This window comes from Protopterus annectens, chromosome 3.part0 (genome assembly GCF_019279795.1).
Source record: "Protopterus annectens isolate FY-2018-M chromosome 3.part0, PAN1.0, whole genome shotgun sequence".
In the NCBI taxonomy this organism is placed as follows: Eukaryota; Metazoa; Chordata; order Ceratodontiformes; family Protopteridae; genus Protopterus; species Protopterus annectens.
Window position 1 is genome coordinate 1,814,727,365 of NC_056731.1, and position 20,182 is coordinate 1,814,747,546.

Below are 20,182 nucleotides of genomic sequence, written 5' to 3' on the forward strand. Positions count from 1 at the left end.
GAGGAGCCAGAACAGAGACCACCGTGAGGAGGCTTCAAGGCCATAAGGGCATTAAATAAGTCCTGTGTAAAATTCTATTCACTTTGAGGGCCCTTGGGAACAGAAGAAACATGCTTTGTCTTTTGCTTCTTTTCAAAGATGACGTCCGTCTTATGAAATGTAGAAGGCTCAAAGTAGGCCTGCACTCAATAACCGTAATCAGAACTTCCTCCTCAGCAGAATCTGAGGAGCCCCACTACGCCCTTCAGTGATAATTAGCCGTGGTTCCCCCTGAACATCTGAAACAGATGTCTGCAAAGCCTCGGAGAACGTGCGAGCAGCAGGACCCATGATGGCCTCTGAAGCGGTCATGGCAGAGGAATCCAAACCTCCGTGCTTTATCAGCCTCGAGAGAGACATCTGGTGTAGAAGGGGCAGGTGAAGACTCTCCCACACTGGCATTTACCCTTTCTGGATGACATGAAACCTCAAAACAAAATAAAAGCAAAAGACGATAAGCTAAAAACCTCAATGGAGCACTTATCTGAGCAACTAGGTACACCAGCAATGACTTGGGTGATCCGACAGACAATCAGAGATGGTGTTTGTACTGGTGGCAAAGAAGTTCTGAGGATGGTCCATCCAGACATCACCTTTATGCCCTACGCTACGTGAGGAGCATATATGTGACATATGGCATATCTTAAAGCAACCTAAGGCTTTGGTATACTGGCTGGATGTCAAGCCACCCTTTGCAGGGGATTCCTAATATTATGAATACTGCAAAAATTATATGGAAGGACATCTTACCTTACTAAGCAGCTATTTATTAAGGTAGATTATGCCTTAATGAGTTTCTGTTCCCAACTGTGTTGTGCTCCATCATCATGTTTAAAAGTGAGCCCTAAAAAAGTTTAATTCGTTAGATAAGACAACAGAGTTAGGGTCATTACCATATTGTAGTAATGAGGAGCACTTGTTCTTTGGGAGTGGTTGCTTAGTACCATCACTATGTGTGGAGGAGAGGGGGCAGGAAAAGGAGTGGTTGTAGTAGCAGGGTTAACTATAACATTAAGAACTCAGTTGCCACTGGGCACTGGGTTTTTACTAAAGTACAATTGATTTTTTTTTTTTTAATTTACTGCAGTAACATGTTGCTCAACCCTCTATACTGAGCAACATTTATTTACGAGTACATGCTTTGCTGACCAAGACAGTCCAACTAGGCCATTAGCGTCTTTTCCATAGAGACCCAAAGTGGTAATAATACCAACCAGTGGAAATTTGGCCAGGGAGATTCTTCTACTGTTGTTGATAAGTGCTGTACGATCTTTTGCATCCACCCAAGCTCTCAACAACTCAGGCAGACAGAACCCCACTTTAATGTTTCATCTAAAGGATGGATGTACACAGGAAAGAGGGGCTGCTGCACTTCCAAGAGTTACACCATCTGTACATTTGTGGTTGGAGTCTTGAAAGTTAACCTGCTAGGACCAGCCAGTATGCAGATGGTGTGTTTGTGAACTGTGAATGATTGTGCGGTGTGTCATTTGCATTTATATCCACGTGCATAATACTAGATTATAGAGTTTCACCTATTTCACCACCTCACTCAATGTATCTCTAACACTATTCCTCTGCCTCTTCTACCTCTTCCCTTCCTCTATCTCCAAACACTCAATTCTTACAGTCTCAAAACAACCTACCTGTCTAGTCTGTCTCCTATACTCTATCTCCCCTACATCTCCTACTAGCCATTCCTACTTTCCTTTCTTGTTTCCAAACTCCTGTACAACTAGATCATACCCACTTGAAATAAGCATCTGCCTAACTATTAACTCATTTTGCTCTAAGCAGCTTAAATAATATTGTAACTAGTCACATTTTCTTCTGCTAATTGTTTAAAACCTTGTTTGCAACAACTCACATACTTCTCTGACAATTGTTAATACTCTGTATAATTGAATTGCCTGAGGAGCTTTTTTTCTCTCCAGGTCTCTGTAAGATCCTATAGCTAATTGTTACCACTATGTTACTAAAATTTAATACATTTTCTAGTCCAGAGGAGCTTTTCTCCCCGGGTCTCTGCTGAAAATGAGCCAAAGGCTCAGCCAGACTAACCCGGTTAACAAATGTAAAATAAATAAAAATAAATAAATACGTCTATGCAATTGGTTAAGACTACATACAAGGTCTTACCACACTGCATACCAATTCCTATTAATCTTGTGTGGCTTGGGTACTCATTCTATGGTATACAAATGCGAGTTAAGAAATATATTAGGAAAGAAAAACTACCTTTCTCTAAAGGTTGCTTTTATGTCAACAACAGTGAAATATTGATTTAAATGAGCAAAGACAATGACTTAAGGCTATTAAAATGAAATTCCATGTTCCTGATCTGAAATTTTTAGAACTATACCCATTACTGTTAAGTGTAATTTCTGGTCATTATCATGATTTTAAATGAATACACATCTGAAGCATTGAAAATCGAATGAAGCACAATAAGAAGAAAATATCAGAAGACATCAAGTTATGATGAACGAGTGTTCTGACCTAAAATGTCAAATTTCATTAAATATTGCATTTTCAGTGCTCAGTCCATAATCCAGAATTTTATAATGCCTCAGGAAAAAAAAAAAACTCAAAATCATATTCTCTGAAAGTCAGTAACTCATTAGGTAATGCAAAACAGAACAGAAAGAACAGACTTGGAGAGTGCAATGTAGATCCAACCAGTCAGCTTCTTAATCAAGCCTTCTGCAGGAAATGAAGCACTCTTACAAGCCTAAGCTACTGTAAATGATTGCAAGGAGCTTCCTCAAGCTATCTGCTGGTTACCAGTGTGCCCATTCTGCTTCAAGCACAGCTTGATATAACTTGATCACAAACCCACATCATGAATCCTGAATGCTGATTGGCTGAGGGCTATCTTAAGCACAAGCTGTAATTCAAACACATCAATTCGCAGAAACAACATAGGGGAAAAGAACATGCATGTATGGGTTTTTAACAATAAAAGCAGCTGGGCAATCTAATGAAGAACAAATGTTAGCAGCTAAAATAAACATGTAACATCTAAAGACTATGGCAGATTTTTAGTAATTCAACACTGATATCCTGATCTTTTAAATGAGACCACTGTCATGCTGTTGCTATTACTTTAACATGCAAATAATTCCCTTCTGAGTTTTATGTATTGCAGTATGGGATTCTGTCTTGCAGTATTTTATCAGCATCTGAGGAACAGTAAGAACAGTTCATTGTGATCTTCTATCTCAAAAACAACTTAAGGGGCAAAGAAAATAATAAAAGATACCAAGCTAAAGTTGGTATACCATAACAGACCATGAAATAGGTCATATTGTGTTAACCTATCCTGTCTCAAAAAGAATACAAAAAGTTACAGAAGACTGCATTAGGAAGAAGAGAAAATGTGGGACAAAAAAATACCTTCATGCTTTTATGAAACAGGTAAATGAAGTGTTCAGAGCCCAAACAAAACTTACTACATAAGGTGCAAAAAGAGAATGGGGTATGGGAAAGTATGAAAATAAGGTTTAGAAACATTGCAACAATGGAGAGGTTCAAAAGTTATGCAGCAGCTAGGCTGGCAGAAGATGTTAGAAAGGAGAATTTATTTGGTTATACAAGAGGGGAAACTGTAAACCATATACAGTTATACCAGAGGAAAATTACATGAAAATAGAGCACTTCAGAGAAGTCTGACATTTCGAAAAAATATGTCTCTACATTTACACAGAAAAATACAGATGATGTACCAGTTTGGGAGGATAAATGTGTTGTAAATGGGGAGACATGTACAGTTATACCTTTTTCTATGTAAATAGGGCTCATCAATCAGATGGCTTACCGAGAGGGTATTAAAGGAACTGTCTAATGAGATGTGTGCAAGACCCGTTAACATGTTTAAAAAAAAAAACTCATATTGTGTTGTCAGCTTACAGCATGGCAGCAGAAAACAAGAATAGAACAAATGTAGCACTTCAATGCAAAAAGAATATACGCAGATTTGGGTAACTTTGTCTATAGTGCTACGGAAGTAAAAGAAAGTACTAGTTACAGCAAATCTAAATGATTTCAAGAAGTTTGATTTCTGGAATCAAAATTATTAAGACTTTACTGAATGTAAGTCTTGCAAAACATTCTGTGTTATATTTCAAGTGAAGAGGCAAAACCAAGAAGGTGGTAGACACGGCAGTTAAAAAATAACTTGAGTTTAATGAAGTAAGAGCGCTTTCGCATTGTTTCCACAATGCATCTTCAGATACAATAAAACAACATCTCAAAATACTTGTATTTAAGTCTCCATAAACCAATAAAAGTACTAGGAGTAGTCACATGACATATAAAACAATCAGCTGACTCTTCAGTTACATTGATCACATGACCTAAACTCCAGCATACAAAATCCCAAATAGCACATTCATCATAAAAAAATCTAAAACATTCAGCCTATAATGCAAAGCTAAAAAGCTAGTAAAATTAACATATTAAGTGCCTAAATAAAATATGCATGCATGTTTATAAATAAAAACAGTTCTCATACTAGCAAAAGCATAATCATATTAATAGCACTCAGACACCTCTGATTAAAGTCATAAGAACTAGCAAATAAACACATACAAAGCTGCTCAATAACCCCTTCAAGATATAAACACGATGCCTGCATCACTATGTCATTTCTGTTTAAATTTCTACAACCTTTCCATATAAAAAGCACCAAAGTTTGTAAAAAATACTTATATTCTCACTCCCATGGCTTCCACTTAACACAACTTATGACTAATCAGCAAATATGTCTATTTCAGATAAGCTTGCATACACATGCCATTTCAAAAGCAAGTTAAACAGTCAGTGCAAGTAAATCTAATCAACAACAGTCTTGTGTATATACGAAACAGCAAAATAAGTAAAAAAAATACTTATATGGACACCCCCATGGCTTTACTAAGCACATCTTGTCATAAATCAACAAGTGAATCTGCATTCTAATGGCTTTTCAAAGTCAGCTGTTACAGTTTGTGCATACAGATCTGGAAGACATGGATCAGCTCACTGAGCATAGACTAATAGTTAAACCTTCCTGTTATCCAACTTGCTCATTGCATATGAAAAAAATTCTATTCTATTTTTTACTCACCAAATGTTCCACTTTTATGCATAAGTTCCTACAAAACAATTGCTGAATGAGTGTAGGTTTCCTTAGGTACAAAACGACCTGGGTTGTAAACAGCATTCAAAAGAAGTCTCTCTCTGTGAATTCATTACAGAATATCTAGTGTAACTAGTGCCCTCTAGTGGTCAACGACAACTATGAATCAATCTCACTGAGCTATCAGAAAAAATGCTCATATAATGCAAAAAAATACTTGTAGAGGGCGGCAGTTCGATTCTCGGCTGGGGTGCCTTCTGTGCAGAGTCTGCATGTCCTCCCTGTGGTCATGTGGGTTTCCTCCGGGTGCTCCGGTTTCCTCCCACATCCCAAAGACCTGCAGTAGGTGGATTGGACACTGTAAATTGGCCCTAGGTGTGCTTGTGTGCCTTCTGTGGAAGGTTGGGCGCCGGGCTGGCAACTCGACACCATAAAACTCCACTGTCAATCATGAGCGGACAGTTGATCCACAGTGGTGACTCTAACCGGGAAAAGCCGAAAGAAGAAGAAGAAGATAAACTGAGAAAAAAAGAAGATGCCTAAATTACAAAACTGCAGAAAAAGTCGATGTGCAAATAATATTGTCAAGAATGCCTAAACCTAAACTTTGAATGTATACGACAAATACCTGTGTGTCTGATATGCACCTAAACTACATTAATATGAAATGCTAAGGCAAATACATACAGTACTGTGATAATCCACAGGTGCGGACAAAAAAATATACACATAAAAATGAACTAAAAAACAGCATATATCTAAATACGTATAGGTAGTTTAATCACTTTGTCTTCTGGTTCAACTCTAATACATCCATGAATTTTGGGTCATTAGGAGGTAAAGCAGAGGAGTCAACCCTTGAACCCTTATCCATATCTAGGCTGTGGGATTCTACAAATAAAAACATGGGTCTCACACTGACTGTAGCCCTTCAGCTATAACTTGGGTGAAGAGGGTGCAGCAAACACAATGTATTGGATATGTGAGAATCAACCTGTAGAGATTCTCTGGCCCATATATGTCCAGGCAGGGAAGGGATGGCAAGGCTGGCCCAGCAGCAGGCAAACTGAGATGGGCCACTGCATGAAGTGCTTTGTGCAAAGGGTGATGCAGAGATGCTTATCTAAGTGGCACTGAGATCTGTCACAGCTCAGCTTCTGAGACAGTGTCCACCATAGATTCTGGAACTGAAACCCTGACACAGATGTTGAAAGGGTCGACCCTAAGATTGAAGTCACGCCATTGGCACTGAGACCAAAGGTCAAGACAGTCTTGACACCTCAGTTGTGATTAAAAGTCCCACTATCAAACATTAAAAGTCCAAGCCTGGGGACAGAATGGTTGAACCCAGAGTTGCGTGGCCCTGGTTGCCCATGAAGTACTAACCCAGGGAAGGATGAATTTAAGACCACCAATGGCAACCGCTGGGTCAGCACTGTGGCCACTGCATTCAAAAGCATCTACTCCGAAAGGGTAACTGATGTTGAAGTTGAGGTCTTTGAGGTAACTGGGGTTTGAAGCAATCCCTAAGAGGAATGGTCTGGAACTAAGCCCACAAACCCTGGAAAAAGTGGGTAAGACCTGGAACCACATCTGATGGACTTGGAAAAAGGCCTGCTACATCTTTTAATCCTTCAGGGAAGATTTAAACCTATGGAGTATAGCAGAAGAGGAACAGTGAGAGCTGCGAAATCTGAGCTCTGGTTCAGAGTTAACTGGACCCACCTATGAAATAAAAGGCAACGGATTTACAGTCTTCTAAGAAACACTCTCAGCTGCTCTATCATCAACACTGTCAGAAATAGACATTTACCATGAACTTTTTAAGATGTTGACTTAGGTTTTTAACTACTCTTAAGTATTTATTTTTCAATTCAACCTTTCCTTTCTTTTTGAAGATTATCTTGAATTAGTGAGAGAGAGAGAGAGAAGCTTGCTCTGGAGTCTGCCGCTGAAGTAGCCCTTTACAAGCTCCAGTGTATTTTCCTCTCCTTTAAAGTGTCTGGCTTAAAATCTATGCAAATGTTGCAATGTGTTTGAAAATGCAGCTCATCAAGGCACTGAAACACTTGTGCTTACCTTGCACTGGTATTTCAGCCCCACAAGAGCACAAAACTAAACACATAAAACTGCAATCAACACCTCTGCAAAAAAGGAAACAAAAACACAGAAATTAAAGTGCCGCAAACATGGAGGAGAAAAAATTGTCACAAATCTGATAGGAAAAATAACAAATGAGAATAAAGAAAAAAAAAAAAAAACAGAAGACCTAATCTGACTTAGATGACATCTATGAGACAAGAATTATTAAAAGCACATAAATCCAAAATAGTAGGCTGAGGTTGCTGTAGGTCACCTGTTTCAACCTCAGATGAAGAGATCTGGAAAAATGGGGCTTTGGGATATGGCTACAGTAGTCTTGGAAAACTGTAGGGGCTGAGCTGAATCAATACTGACTGTCTAAATCTTGTGAAAGAACTACAACTACCAGTTTCAAACACTACAGGAATGGATTGTGGACAAGGAAACAACCGGGGCAATGAAGAGGGCATGGGACAATAAGGCTGGTTGGAGGGAGAATGTTCTACGCACAAAAAGTTATTTCCTCATTCTGCTGTCACTCAGGTATAATTTACATTTCTACTATGTATGGATCAGAGATTTTTTTCTATTAGTCAATTTCCCTTAAGCTACTTTGTGTGTGTGCGTGTGTGTGTGTGTGTGTGTGTGTGTGTGTGGTGTGGGGGTGGAGAAAGAATACTGCAATTGAATTTGCTGTAGTTCTAACACTCACCAGTTTCAATACTTCAATCAATTCAACATCATACTTCAAACACAGGGCGTTTAACTGACCTCTCTTTGCAGCCCAGCCTCTGTCATGAAAACTACCAATCTTGAAATGTCCTTCACAACCTTCATACATTGGAAAGCTTGATTATCCATATTCCAAACTTCTATACAAGACATTTATATAAAAGCACATTCAGTCTTTTTAAATTAATATATTCTGGCATTTTGAGTTGCTCCTCCCAAATACCAACTTCAGACCACATGGGTAATATACACGAAAATTCGAGTAATATGACCAGGGAACACAGAAGAAATAGAGATGCTCATAATAGTATTTCCAAAGGAGGAGTCAGGCATCAGGTAACACACAGAGATTGGAGGCATGCGTTTTCATGCTACAATGATCTGTGTTTTACAGATACCTGTAAAGGATCTGTCACCAACGTAACTTGCTACTGCAGGTTGCAGGGAGAAAGACCATCACTTTGCCTTTTAACTTTCAGTCCATTGTTATTGTTTGTTGGCAGTCACAAGACTCAGGCCTGTCTACTCCTGAACTGCAACATAACATACCGCATTACGGGCATCAATGGCAAATCTAGCTCTGAATGGTATTAAATGTCTCTTCCTTGTCCTATTGTGCACAACTTCTGTGAACTCATTTCAACAGACTTTTTGTTGGCACAATCTTGATAGCCTTTATAAAATGTCTGCTTTTATTTAAATTCAGATATACCTGAAAATGTTGTACTATTCAGATATGTTCATCTTTGTCTGAGGATGTTTGTTTTTCTTTCGGCTTTTCCCGGTTAGGGGTCGCCACAGTGGAACTCCGGTGCGCTAATGATCGGCAGTCGATTTTCTTGGTGCCGAGGTTCCAGCCCGACACCCAACCTTCAACGAAGTCACGCCCATTCACGCATGTCTTTTGAACGCCACTCGACCGCGGGGAGGACATGCAGACTCCACACAGAAGGCACTCTAGCCGAGAATAGAATGGGAGAACCTCTTGCTGTGAGGCGACAACACAACCGCGGCTTACTCATCTTTGTCTGAGGATGATGATTTAATTATCATCAACAATGAACAGGTGTGCTGTGTCCATTCCATATGCTTTTGTGACAATCAAATGGACCTCACGAGTGAAACCTGACAATTCTACATTGTCATGAAGATGCTAAGAAGCGAATTGAGCATTCTTTATTTCTGATCATCTTTTTTTATTGTATATGAGCAGCTGATAATTAAAATGCACTAAAGATTTTATAGCTACTGGCAATTAAAACAATATGGTTCTGCACAGATCTCTTTGTAGACACATATCACAAACGCCTGTCTAGGAGTTGGTCTTTTCACTTTACTCTGTTGTTACACAATGGAAGACAATAGTTGAAGGTGATTTCTCAATAAATCTCCACAGTGACATACGGTATCCTTTACCTCTCTAATTCATAACAGCATTTACAGATGTATACCCCTGCTATATTTGAACAGTTTTATTGCCATACATTTAAGCATCATACATATTGATGCGTATAAGTGCTGTAATGCTGACCTCATGCAGTTAATATTCATGACATCTCTGATTTATGTTAATAACATGGCAATATTAGGGTTTTTTGAACTGTCAACAGTTTGACTCTTGCATTATAATTTAGCAAAATATGTTTTTTGAAAGATATGAAATTATTACACTCCATTAAATGAATTTCAATATACATTAAAGTAGTATGTATGAACAAAAAATCTGCATAACTTATTCAGTGTAACATAATACTTTTATAAAAGCATGTTTACCTCTTGACTGTTTTACAGTGTGTCACAATGAAATTTTCTGATTTCTGTTTTGTAGCCAAATGAAAAACAACAGTAAAAATGTTTAGGAGTGCAAACAAAACTTGACTTCATTGACATCATAACAAATAATTCATACACACTTTTTTAGATTCATTTTCCACAACACCTAGTGATATATTGCATAATGTGTCCCTAAATAAAAGTGAATTAATTACTTCCACAGGTTAGAAAAACTGATGGGATCACATACCGTTTCTAAATAATGCTTCATATCCTCAAGTAAATTCAGTTTGCTCAATTCTCCTACAATGTTTTCTGCTGTATCCACCGCATCTGCATTTGTCCTGGGAAGATAAAAACAATACATTAGAATGAGGGATGGTTAAAGTCTGCGTCTGAATGCTGCTGTACACCAAACTTTTATATATTAGAAATGAAGTCATCTAGGACTGATCCTAAAGTGCAGAGGGAGAGGTCTCAGGTAAGACATAACTGATGAGTTATAGGCACCAAAGGGCCAACCTGAGGGTTGCTATGACTGGAAAACTCTCAGGCCTTCTTTTACATATGATATGGTCAAACGTTTATACTGCCTGAAAGAGCCCCCCCCCCCCCCCCTACTGCAAAATGGCAGAACAAGAGGCAGCTAAGTGGTGAAGAAGTGACAAAAATCAACAGTGGAGCACATATTGGAAGCCTTTATGCACTTCCTGCAGTGACTTAACTGCACATTTGGCTGTGAAGGATACTCAGGAATAACAGGTAGGGCATTAAATTAAAACAGCCTCAACACTACAGCATGATGGGCTACCCATTACCTAACATTCATTCCTACAGAAAACAAATAATATCATAGGCAATATACTAGTCCCAGAATGCTTAAGGTCAGAGTGTGTATGTGTGTGAAATTTGGGGGGGGGGGGGGGCTTTTAAGGAAGTACACATAAAAAAAGAGGTGGGTCTGTTACTGTTGCCAATGACCCAGACCTGAGAAGCAGTCTGGTTACCAGAAGGTTTAGAGAAAATGGGAACGGAATTCTCTGTATGATGACCAACTGCCCAATCCTGGGTGGAGGCAGAATGGGTACATATAGTGTCTTAGATGAGTGAAACAAGCACAAAAGGCACAAGAACATTTTTGGTATACTGCCTTTTTTCATAAAGTTCTATTTTATTATGGATAGGCTAGCACATAACAGGCTCCAATTTTTAACAGATGAGAAAGCTATCTGTCAATGTTTTCTCTGTAGCATGTATAGCTTGCAGACCTCTCAACTGTACAGAATTCCTCTGTATTTAGCAGTTCTGAGGGCAAAATATTTTGGTGCCACGAATTCTCGAGTGGCTCCCTTAATTTTCAAATTTCCCGGTCTTTTTTTTTTTTTTTTTTTGTATTACCACTTTCAATTTTTGGCTGATGTCACCACACATCACCAGCCTACAGGGGAGTGAGTGATGATATCAGCTACTGACTGTGTTGGACTCGGACTCTTGGAGGGAAATAGGGAATACATCACCTATGGTGGGCGGCATAATTAACATTTTTCAGAGTCCACTCATATGTCCCAGCCTCCAGGTAAGAAAATAAGTTATGTATGCAAAATAACGGTCTATGTTTGTTGTCCATCTCGCCATAATTCTTGCTGGTTGGGCTCAGAACCAAACATTGGTTCCGACTCGGCCTAATATAAAAGCTCGAGAGCTTCCACTCCCTCGAGGCTAACCCCCTATCCCATGGTGCTTACGGTACAATACCCAGATTTTATTTGCAAGTGAAAGCACTATTATGTGTGTGTGTGTATATATATATATATATATATATATATATATATATATATATATATATATATAAACACAGCTAGCTGAAACAGAGGAGGAAACCAGAGACTCCAAAAAAAAACAACATATATAGATATATATGAATATCTGCCCAATCCTCCAGGAGCGAAGGAGGGTGGGATGCAAGAATTAAGGCAAGTTCGACAACAAACATACAACGCTATGGTGAGTACATAACTTCTTAATGTTATGTTGTCCTATCTCGCCTTAATTCTTGATGGTTGGGACAGCGTCCCTAGCACCTTCATCCTTGGGTGGCTCAGGAAAACAGACTCTTCAGTACAGTGGATCCAAAGGAAGACCTGTTCCGGGAGGCCATGTCTACTTTGTAATAAAAAATAAAGGTATGAGGTCTCATCCATGTCGCAGCTGCACAGATAGAATCCATAGGAAGTTTAGCTTGAAAGGCAGAGGATGTTGCAACTGCTCTAGTGGAATGACCTTTCACTTTGCCTGGTAATTCCCTGTTGTTAAGGCTGTATAAGAAGAAAATGCAGTCTGTGAGACATTTTCACAGAGTTACTTTAGAAACCGGTAATCCTTTCCTTTTGTCTGAAAAGGAAACAAAAATTTGGTCTGACTTTCTGAAATAATTGGTCCTGTGCAAATAGAAGCATAGTTGTCTGTGTACATCTAGTTGATGTAATTTATATTCCACCTTGTTGCTATAGTTGGAGAAGAACACTAGCAACTCAATAGATTGATTTAAATTGTTTTCTGAACAAACTTTTGGTAAGAAAGAAGGACTGCTTCTTAAGCATACCCCGTCTTTCTGAAAAACTATATATGGAGGGCGTACTGAAAGGGCTTGAAGTTCGGACACTCGTCTGGCGGAGGTAATGGCTACCAAGAAGAGTTTTTCATGATAAAAATTTTATATCGTAGGACAATGCAGGTTCAAATGGTGGCAAGATTAAGGCAGTTAGAACAAACTTTAGGTCCCAAGCGGCTGGAGATTCACTGATTGGGGATCTTAGCAGGAAGATACATTTCAAAAAGGCCTTGCATAGCTTATGGGACATGACAGACACTGTTGTCTCCCCAATATGGAAATTAGATATGGCTGCTAGTTGTACCCTGATGGTAGCTGCTGCTGCACCTTCATCAAAAAGTTTGGAGAGAAACTCTAGAACTGCTGTGATAGGAGCAGTAAATGGGTCTATATTGTGCTTAACGGCCCCGTATGAAAATCTTTTCCATTTACTAGAATACAGTTTTCTCGTTGAAGGTTTCTGGGAAGAGATCAAGATATTTTTAACTGTAGGGGAAAAATCGAAACACCTGGCTATCTGTGAAATTGGAGCAACCATAATGTCAACTTGAGGGTCTGGATGGACAGATGGAACATTCCTGATGAGTGGGTCAAGAGGTCTGGAACTGGGTCCAGAATCCACGGTTCTTCCAGGACATGGGCCCAGAGAAAGGGGAACCAAATTTGTCTAGGCCAGTAGGGAGCAATGAGCATCATAGTTCTGTTCAGCGTGCTGGCTTCCTGAAGTACTTTGGGTATTAAGGGGAAGGGTGGAAAGGCATAAAGAAGTCCCGGGGGCCAATTGTGTATAAGTGCAACCCTTGGTGACTTCCCCGGGGAGGGGGGCAATCAGGGCAAAGTAGCTGCTGCATTTGGCATTCATAGACGTGGCAAAAAGGTCGCAGCAAGGCTGGCCCCATTTTAGGAAGATCTCTTCTGCAACTTCTTGTTTCAGGGACTAGTCATGAGTCAACAGAATCACTCTGCTGAATTTGTCCGCTATCTTGTTGGATATTCCCGGGATGTGTATGGCTATCAGAAAACGTTGAGAAGAGACAGCCCACGGGCATACCTGTTGTGCCTCTCGACATAGGGGATATGATTTGGTTCCTTCTTATTTATGTACCACATTACTGACATGTTGTCTGTTTGAATTGCAATAGTTCCTGTTGGGAGAGAGTCCTGGAATGCTTGCAATGTATATATCACCTCGCTCATCTCTAGGACACTGATATGCAAGTAGCTCTTGTGTTCTTGCCATAAGCCTTGAACAGTCTTTTACAGATAATGCCCCCTCCACCCGATCTGGGGAGCGTCCATGGTCAGTACAGCAGTCAGTTGTGGGAATAGAAACGGGTGGCCCAATAATAACAACTGGTTCGTTTGAAGCCACCAAAGAAGATCCTTCTTGCATGAATCTGTGATAATTATCTGATGTGACAGTGCATGGACCATTGGGCAAAGAATAACCACTGGAGGACCCTCATGTGGAGAAGTGCAGAGGTATAGAAGAATTGCTGCTGCTATGGTACCCAGAACCTGTAACACAGACCTGGCCTGAACCTTTCTTTTTGCTTTCAAGCTCCTGATTTGATGGTGTAGGGACTGAATTCTCTCGGGGGTAAATTTTGCCACCATTTCTTTTGAATCCAACTCTATGCCTAAGAAAGTAATATGCTGTGAAGCCGACAAGGTAGATTTTTTTGAAATTTATTGTAATGCCTCGCTTGGAACAAAGAAGCATGGTTTCATCCCTCGCTTGTAGTAGATGCTTGGTGGTGGCAGTCAGGAGTTAGCCATCTAGCTATGGAAACACATGGAATCCTAGATGTCTCAAGTGAGCCGTGACCACTGCCATGCATTTGGTGAACACTCTGAGGGCTGTAGTGAGACCAAATGGCAGGGCTTGAAATTGGTAATAACTGTCTCCCAGCCGAAAGCGTAAGTGTCTCATGGATCGCCTGTCCATTTTTATATGGTAGCATGCATCCTGGAGATCTGTCGAGCACATCCAATTGTCTTTCCAGAGAAAAGGGAATATAGACTGCAGTGTCACCATCTAGAACTTTGATTTTTTTACAGACCTGTTCAATCTGCTGAGATCCAATACGGGTCTCCAGTTCCCTAGCTTTTTTTGGAACTTAAAATAACCTTGAGTAAGTTTCGGATCCAATCTAGTCTGTGTGGACCTTTTGGATGACTCTTTTTTTTTTCTAGCAACTTGTGTATCTCTGATGTTGCAGAGTCACTTGGACCGGGTGGAATATCTAGGATGGACTGATTTATGGGAGGGAGGGTGGAAAAGGGGTATGTAATAACCTCTGGATATGATTGTCTGTACTCACTTGTCTTGAATGATTTCTAGCCAGGCATTTGGGTACAGTGACAAGCATCCCGACTGCCTCCAGAGATGGACAGGCGGGCTTCCTTTCAGGAGCACTGGAAGGGCTGGCCAGAGACGGTATTCGCTGTCACCCTGATTCTGTGGACCCCCTCTGCCCTGAGGTTGGTGTCTTCCATTGTTACTTCCCCCTCTGCCCCTGAGGGAAGTTTCACCATGTGTATTGGAAAAACCTTTTTGGGATTTGCGGAACCACATATTTCCACCTTTCTGACCTTTGGGATAAGGTCTAGTGGGGACGGAAAAACTGACTCCTACAGCAGACAAGGTTTTCTCTTCCTGTTCACACCTGGTCAAAATTTCTTTCACTTTTGGCCTGAAAAGGGACGAGCAATTAAAGGGGGCGTTGGTGAAGGAATACTTGAAGGATTTTGCAAAACTGCATAAACACATCCAGGAATGTCTCCTTAAGGAAATTCCTGTACCTGCTGCCCTACTCGCTTCATCAGCTGCATATGAAATCAGTCACATGGAGGAGTTAACTGAGTTGAGGGTGGAGAGCTGACAGGAAACTATCTGCGATCCCTGAAGCTACAGTACCTTGAAGATATCTCTCAGCTCTTTCAGATCTCTCTGAAGTCTTGTAAAATGGGTCAAGTAATTCAGCAACTGCAGTGTAAAAGCCACTGATGAAAAAGAACATTTTACATACCTGTCCATAGTCCACAACTCTTTATTTGAAGGATGGACACATGAGGAGGTCTCTGACAACTCCTTTTTGGTGGCTGCTGCCACCACCATCACACATCTACAGGGACACCTTTGGTTAAAAATTCCTTTTCTGTAGGAGCTGTAATGAATTTATTAGCCCTCCACAGAACAGGCTCCACTGTATCTGGAGAGGTCCCAAGCCTTCAGAAATTACTTGTAGGATTGCAAGGAACCACCACGAACCACCATAAAATAAGCAAGTAATTTATTTGAAGAGAGAACAAGCGCTTTCACGCATTATCCCAGTGCGCTTCCTCAGGTTACCTGAGAGGTCCAAGCCTTACGAGATATCACGTTCATAAGTTGGTCGTAGGGAGGAGACACCCAGGAGGTGGAAGGTCGAGAGCCAAAAGCATCCAGGTATACCGACTCATCCTCTGAAGAGTTGGTGGGCTTCTAGTCACCCCTCTGTTTAAAGATCACAAGGATGTCAGCAAAGGAAACATCCTCGGAGGGGGACCGTGTGGACTCTTTTGAAGCTTCCAGGTCGGTATTTGACGTGACAGACTCAGGGGAGTCTATATGCTTCTTCTTGCACAATCTCTTTCGAGTGACTTCCTCAGAGGGGTACTCTGGTGAAGTTTCGGAAGAGATGATGCTGCCCCCGCAGGGGCTTCCTGGGGCTCCGGGTCTCTATGCTTGGGGGGGAGGTGATGTTGACACAAACACACAGGCACCTGGGAGGGAAGAGAACCTGAGCCAGAGAGTGGAGCTGTCTGGGGTGACAGCACTCTCTCCATCAACTCAAAAACCCCACTGCTCCACTCCGAAGCAGTCCTTGGCTCCGAAGAGACAGAGGACCGACTCCGAGGCAGAGCGGGCGGCTCGGAAGCTGATGTAGGAGCCGAGCTCAACCTCTCCAAGGCACTGAGGGGTAGAGTCGGATCAGACAACTGTCCGTGCCTGACCCGATGGGTGTATGTCAGCTCCTAGACCCCTCGAAGTCAGATGGAACTGAGGGAGTCGGAGCAGATGTCAGAAATGAGGAACCTAAGGGAGGTCTCAGATTTGACTCCTCTACTACTATCAGACCCAAGATCTCTGGCTCTGAAACCACAGGACGGAACAGAGGAGGAATCGAGGATGGGGATGGTGACCTGGACGGTTCTTACTCCTTTGAGGCCAGATCCAATAAATTTTTTGCCAGCGCCAGTGTTCGAAGCAGTGTCTTCACCACCTGCTCCACGTCATCATCAGATAAGCTCCTAGAGGAATGGGAGGATAACGACGGAGATCTTACCCTTTCCAATATGGGTGATCTCAAAATGGGAGTAACTGGCTCCAAGATTGGAGACCGTCTCGGTGTCAGCAACTCTGTCGGCTCCGAGGTCACAGAAGGAGCCGAAGAGGCAGATTTCGATTTGTCTGAGCCAAGAGCCCTTGGTTCTGAAGCAACCACTTTTTTTAGGTGGCTGCGAAATTAGAGCCGAAACAGCAGAAGTCTTAACTTTTTTCAGCTTTGGAAGAAGGAGAAGATGGTTTGGAGCTCTGGGATCCCTCTAAGGCTTCTGAGAAGGGAACCTTTAATAAGCCCCTAACAATAAGCTTATTTTTTCACTCTAGCAGAACCCTGCTACTAAATCCATGACAAATGGTGCACAGGTCCTGCAAATGGAGGGCGTCAAGGCAATAAACACAGCTAGAGTGCCCAACTGTAATCAACATTTTTTTATTACACTGATCACATTTTTTAACCCTGACTTCCTGGGTTCTTTATGCTTTTTTTCCTTTGACATGACTGGAAGAAAAAAATACTAAAGATGTCAGCAACAATTAGCTTTAATTTAAACTTTCCAAAAAAGGCTATCAACTACAAGCCTAGGTATCTATGTTAACACTGCAAAATAGCTTTAAACCAAAAAAGGTAGCCTACTAAAACTATGTAACACACCACACAAGTGTGTGTGTGTGTGTGTATATATATATATATATATATATATATATATATATATATATATATATATATAAATGGCTTTAACCCACTAAAAAGGTAGCCTACTAAACTACAAGAACACACCAGTATATTTAAAACAAAGGGGGTTAATTTCACTAAAAAGTAAAAGGAACTCGCGAATAGTGCACACGACAGAAAAAGGTTTTAACAAATTTTCTCTGAAGAAAAATTAAGAATTATTTAGAAATATATAATAATAATAAAACTACTTAGCCAATGAGCCAGCCAGAAGACATCTTGATCGCTTGAGCAGCAAATGAGATCTGGGTATTCTACGCTAAGCATAATGGGATAGGGGGTTAGGCTCCAGCCAGTGGAAGCTCTTGAGCTTTTGTATTAGGCAGAGTCAGAACCGATGCTCGGTTCAGAGCCCAACCAGCAAGAATTAAGGTGAGATAGGACAACATAACATCAACTGTTATCTAGCGGGCCCATAACTGTTTAACTGTGTACTAGTAAGTCTCTGGACTGTTTTGTTGTTGTGCATTATTTATCTACTTAACTGTGTGCAAAAGTACATCTGGATGTTCTGCATTATTTATCTGCTGGCCGGCCACAAGAACTTTGTTGTGCATTTATTACTGACTGCTAATCAATTGTTGTTGTGCATTTATCAACAGTTGTATCTATATGCTGGCCATAGTTATCTGCCACTCTAAAAAATCAACTGTTGTATTAACTGTGTGCAAAAGTCCATTATTTATCTGCTGGCTGAGCTTTTGTTGTGCATAACCCTTGCATTTGGTGGGTGAGTGTAAATTATGCTTTCCGCTCTAATTTATTTGTAATATGCTTGGCTGCTAATCAACTATTGTGCATTTATCAACCTTTTTATCTGCTGGCTGTAGTTATCAGCCACTTTAATGAATCAACTGTCGTATTAACTGTGTGCAAATGTCCATTAATTATCTGCTGGCCAAATTTCAACCATTTTATTGCTTTCCCTCTAATTAGTTCAATATTTTATTGCATGTGATATGCTTTCCTGCAATTTATCTCTCCCAACAGTTCAGTATTTGCTTTCCCTGCAGTATGTGTGTGTGTGTGTGTGTGTATGTGTGAGTGTATTTGTTTTCCCTGCAGTGTGTGTGTGTGTGTGTGTGTGTATTTGCTTTCCCTGCAGTGTGTGTGTGTGTGTGTGTACTTGCTTTTCCTGCAGTGTATGTGTGTATTTGCTTTCTCTGCAGTGTGTGTGCGTATTTGCTTTCCCTGCAGTGTGTGCGTGTATGTATGTGTGTGTGTATTTTCTTTCTGTGTGTGTACTTGCTTTTCCTGAAGTGTGTGTGTGTATGTGTGTGTAAAATGGCCAAGTTCAATACACCTGGTGGTTAGTGTTACTGAGGCTCAAACCCTATACCTTAGGTACAAGGAGCAAGAGCCTGAATTCCCTAGCCACACCACCACTTGCGTTCAACTCTTTGGTCTGTTCCTCTTAAAAGTTGTGGTTTTGTAGCAAATTAGTGAGAACTGAATTTATTAAATAATAATACCCATTTAAGTTTCAGACTTCCTATCTTTCAGGAAACGCACATTGATAACACAAATCATTTTATTCTAGCAACTTTTCTAAGATTATACAAGCAATGTTTTAACTGTGTCCATGGTATCCCCCCCCAAATAAATTTTGGCTTTTTCCAGATTTCTTGTGCTGCATAGTTCTTCAGTGGGAGAGAAATTTAGCACTACATATGCCAAGTCTGTTAGTAGCACAACAGGTAGACTACTTGCTTTTGATGCAGAAGGCTGTGGGTTCTACTCCCACAGTATGTAGCTGGATTGCGGATACTGAACTGTGTTTTACTTTTAAAGGGGGTGGATGCTGCAGTCCTGAGAATGTCCTCTTTGGTGGAGATACCTAGTAACTATGACCCTATTATCAGTTTCCCATCCATTCCCTATTGCAATATTACTAGATTATCATTTTTTTAATGTAACAGACAAGTTATTCCTCAAGGGCAACAGGCACTTTATTTGTAGATGAACAATGAAATTTAAAGTTTTACTCATGCAGAGATTGTACATACTTACTGATACTGGTGGACTGTAGACGTTTGAGTAGACTTTTATGAAGGAAATATTCTGAACTGGGCAGATTTGTCATTATTGGTTTATGCATTTTGTTTCATTGCTTACTGGAAAAATGTTCAAAACAATATTTATTTATTTTATTTTACATTTGTTGACCGGGATAGTCCGTCTGGGTGTGAGCCCATTTTCAGCAAAGGCCCAGGGAGAAAAGCTCCAATAAAACAAGAACAACATTGACAGGTACAGTGTCGGTTTTACATACAATTTAACAGAAATATCTAGAGACAATAAAGTACAATATACAAAGGAGAAAGTTATTAACATACAGTAAAGTCATATATATATATATATATATATATATATATATATATTTTTTTTTTTTTAAATAAATAAATTTAAAATTTTTAAATTTAAAACACACTCTAACAAATGTGCTGTATTATACAAGGAATATAATGTAATACAATCAGGAAGGTGTATCAAAGAACACATGTATGTTTTGCATGCAAGGGGCCTATGATTTGAAAATAGCCCAAAGGTAATCTTTATCCACCACTGGAAAGACACATTTTCTTTGAATGTGGATTTTAATGCTGTTTCAATGAATGTGAGTTTACTTTCAAGGGCAGAGAAGTTTTAATGCTAAGTCTATTTTCATTGTGAGACTGTGTTGCTTTGTTTAGCAGATGTCTATTAGTGTTTGTACTATAAAATGTAAAATAAAAGTTTTAAATTAAATCCAAATAATCACTG

The 20,182-nt window shown here is 40.2% G+C and overlaps 1 protein-coding gene across 4 annotated transcripts in view; it reads right to left on the reverse strand.

Annotated features, from left to right (window-relative positions):
* ALS2CL (ALS2 C-terminal like) overlaps nt 1–20,182 on the reverse strand; it is a 2,758,770-nt gene that overhangs the window by 770,277 nt on the left and 1,968,311 nt on the right. For all 4 annotated transcript variants that reach the window (XM_044065874.1, XM_044065873.1, XM_044065871.1 and 1 more), the window contains one exon: nt 9,996–10,089. In XM_044065874.1, the coding sequence (XP_043921809.1) occupies nt 9,996–10,089 (94 nt within the window). The remainder of the gene's footprint in view (nt 1–9,995; nt 10,090–20,182) is intronic.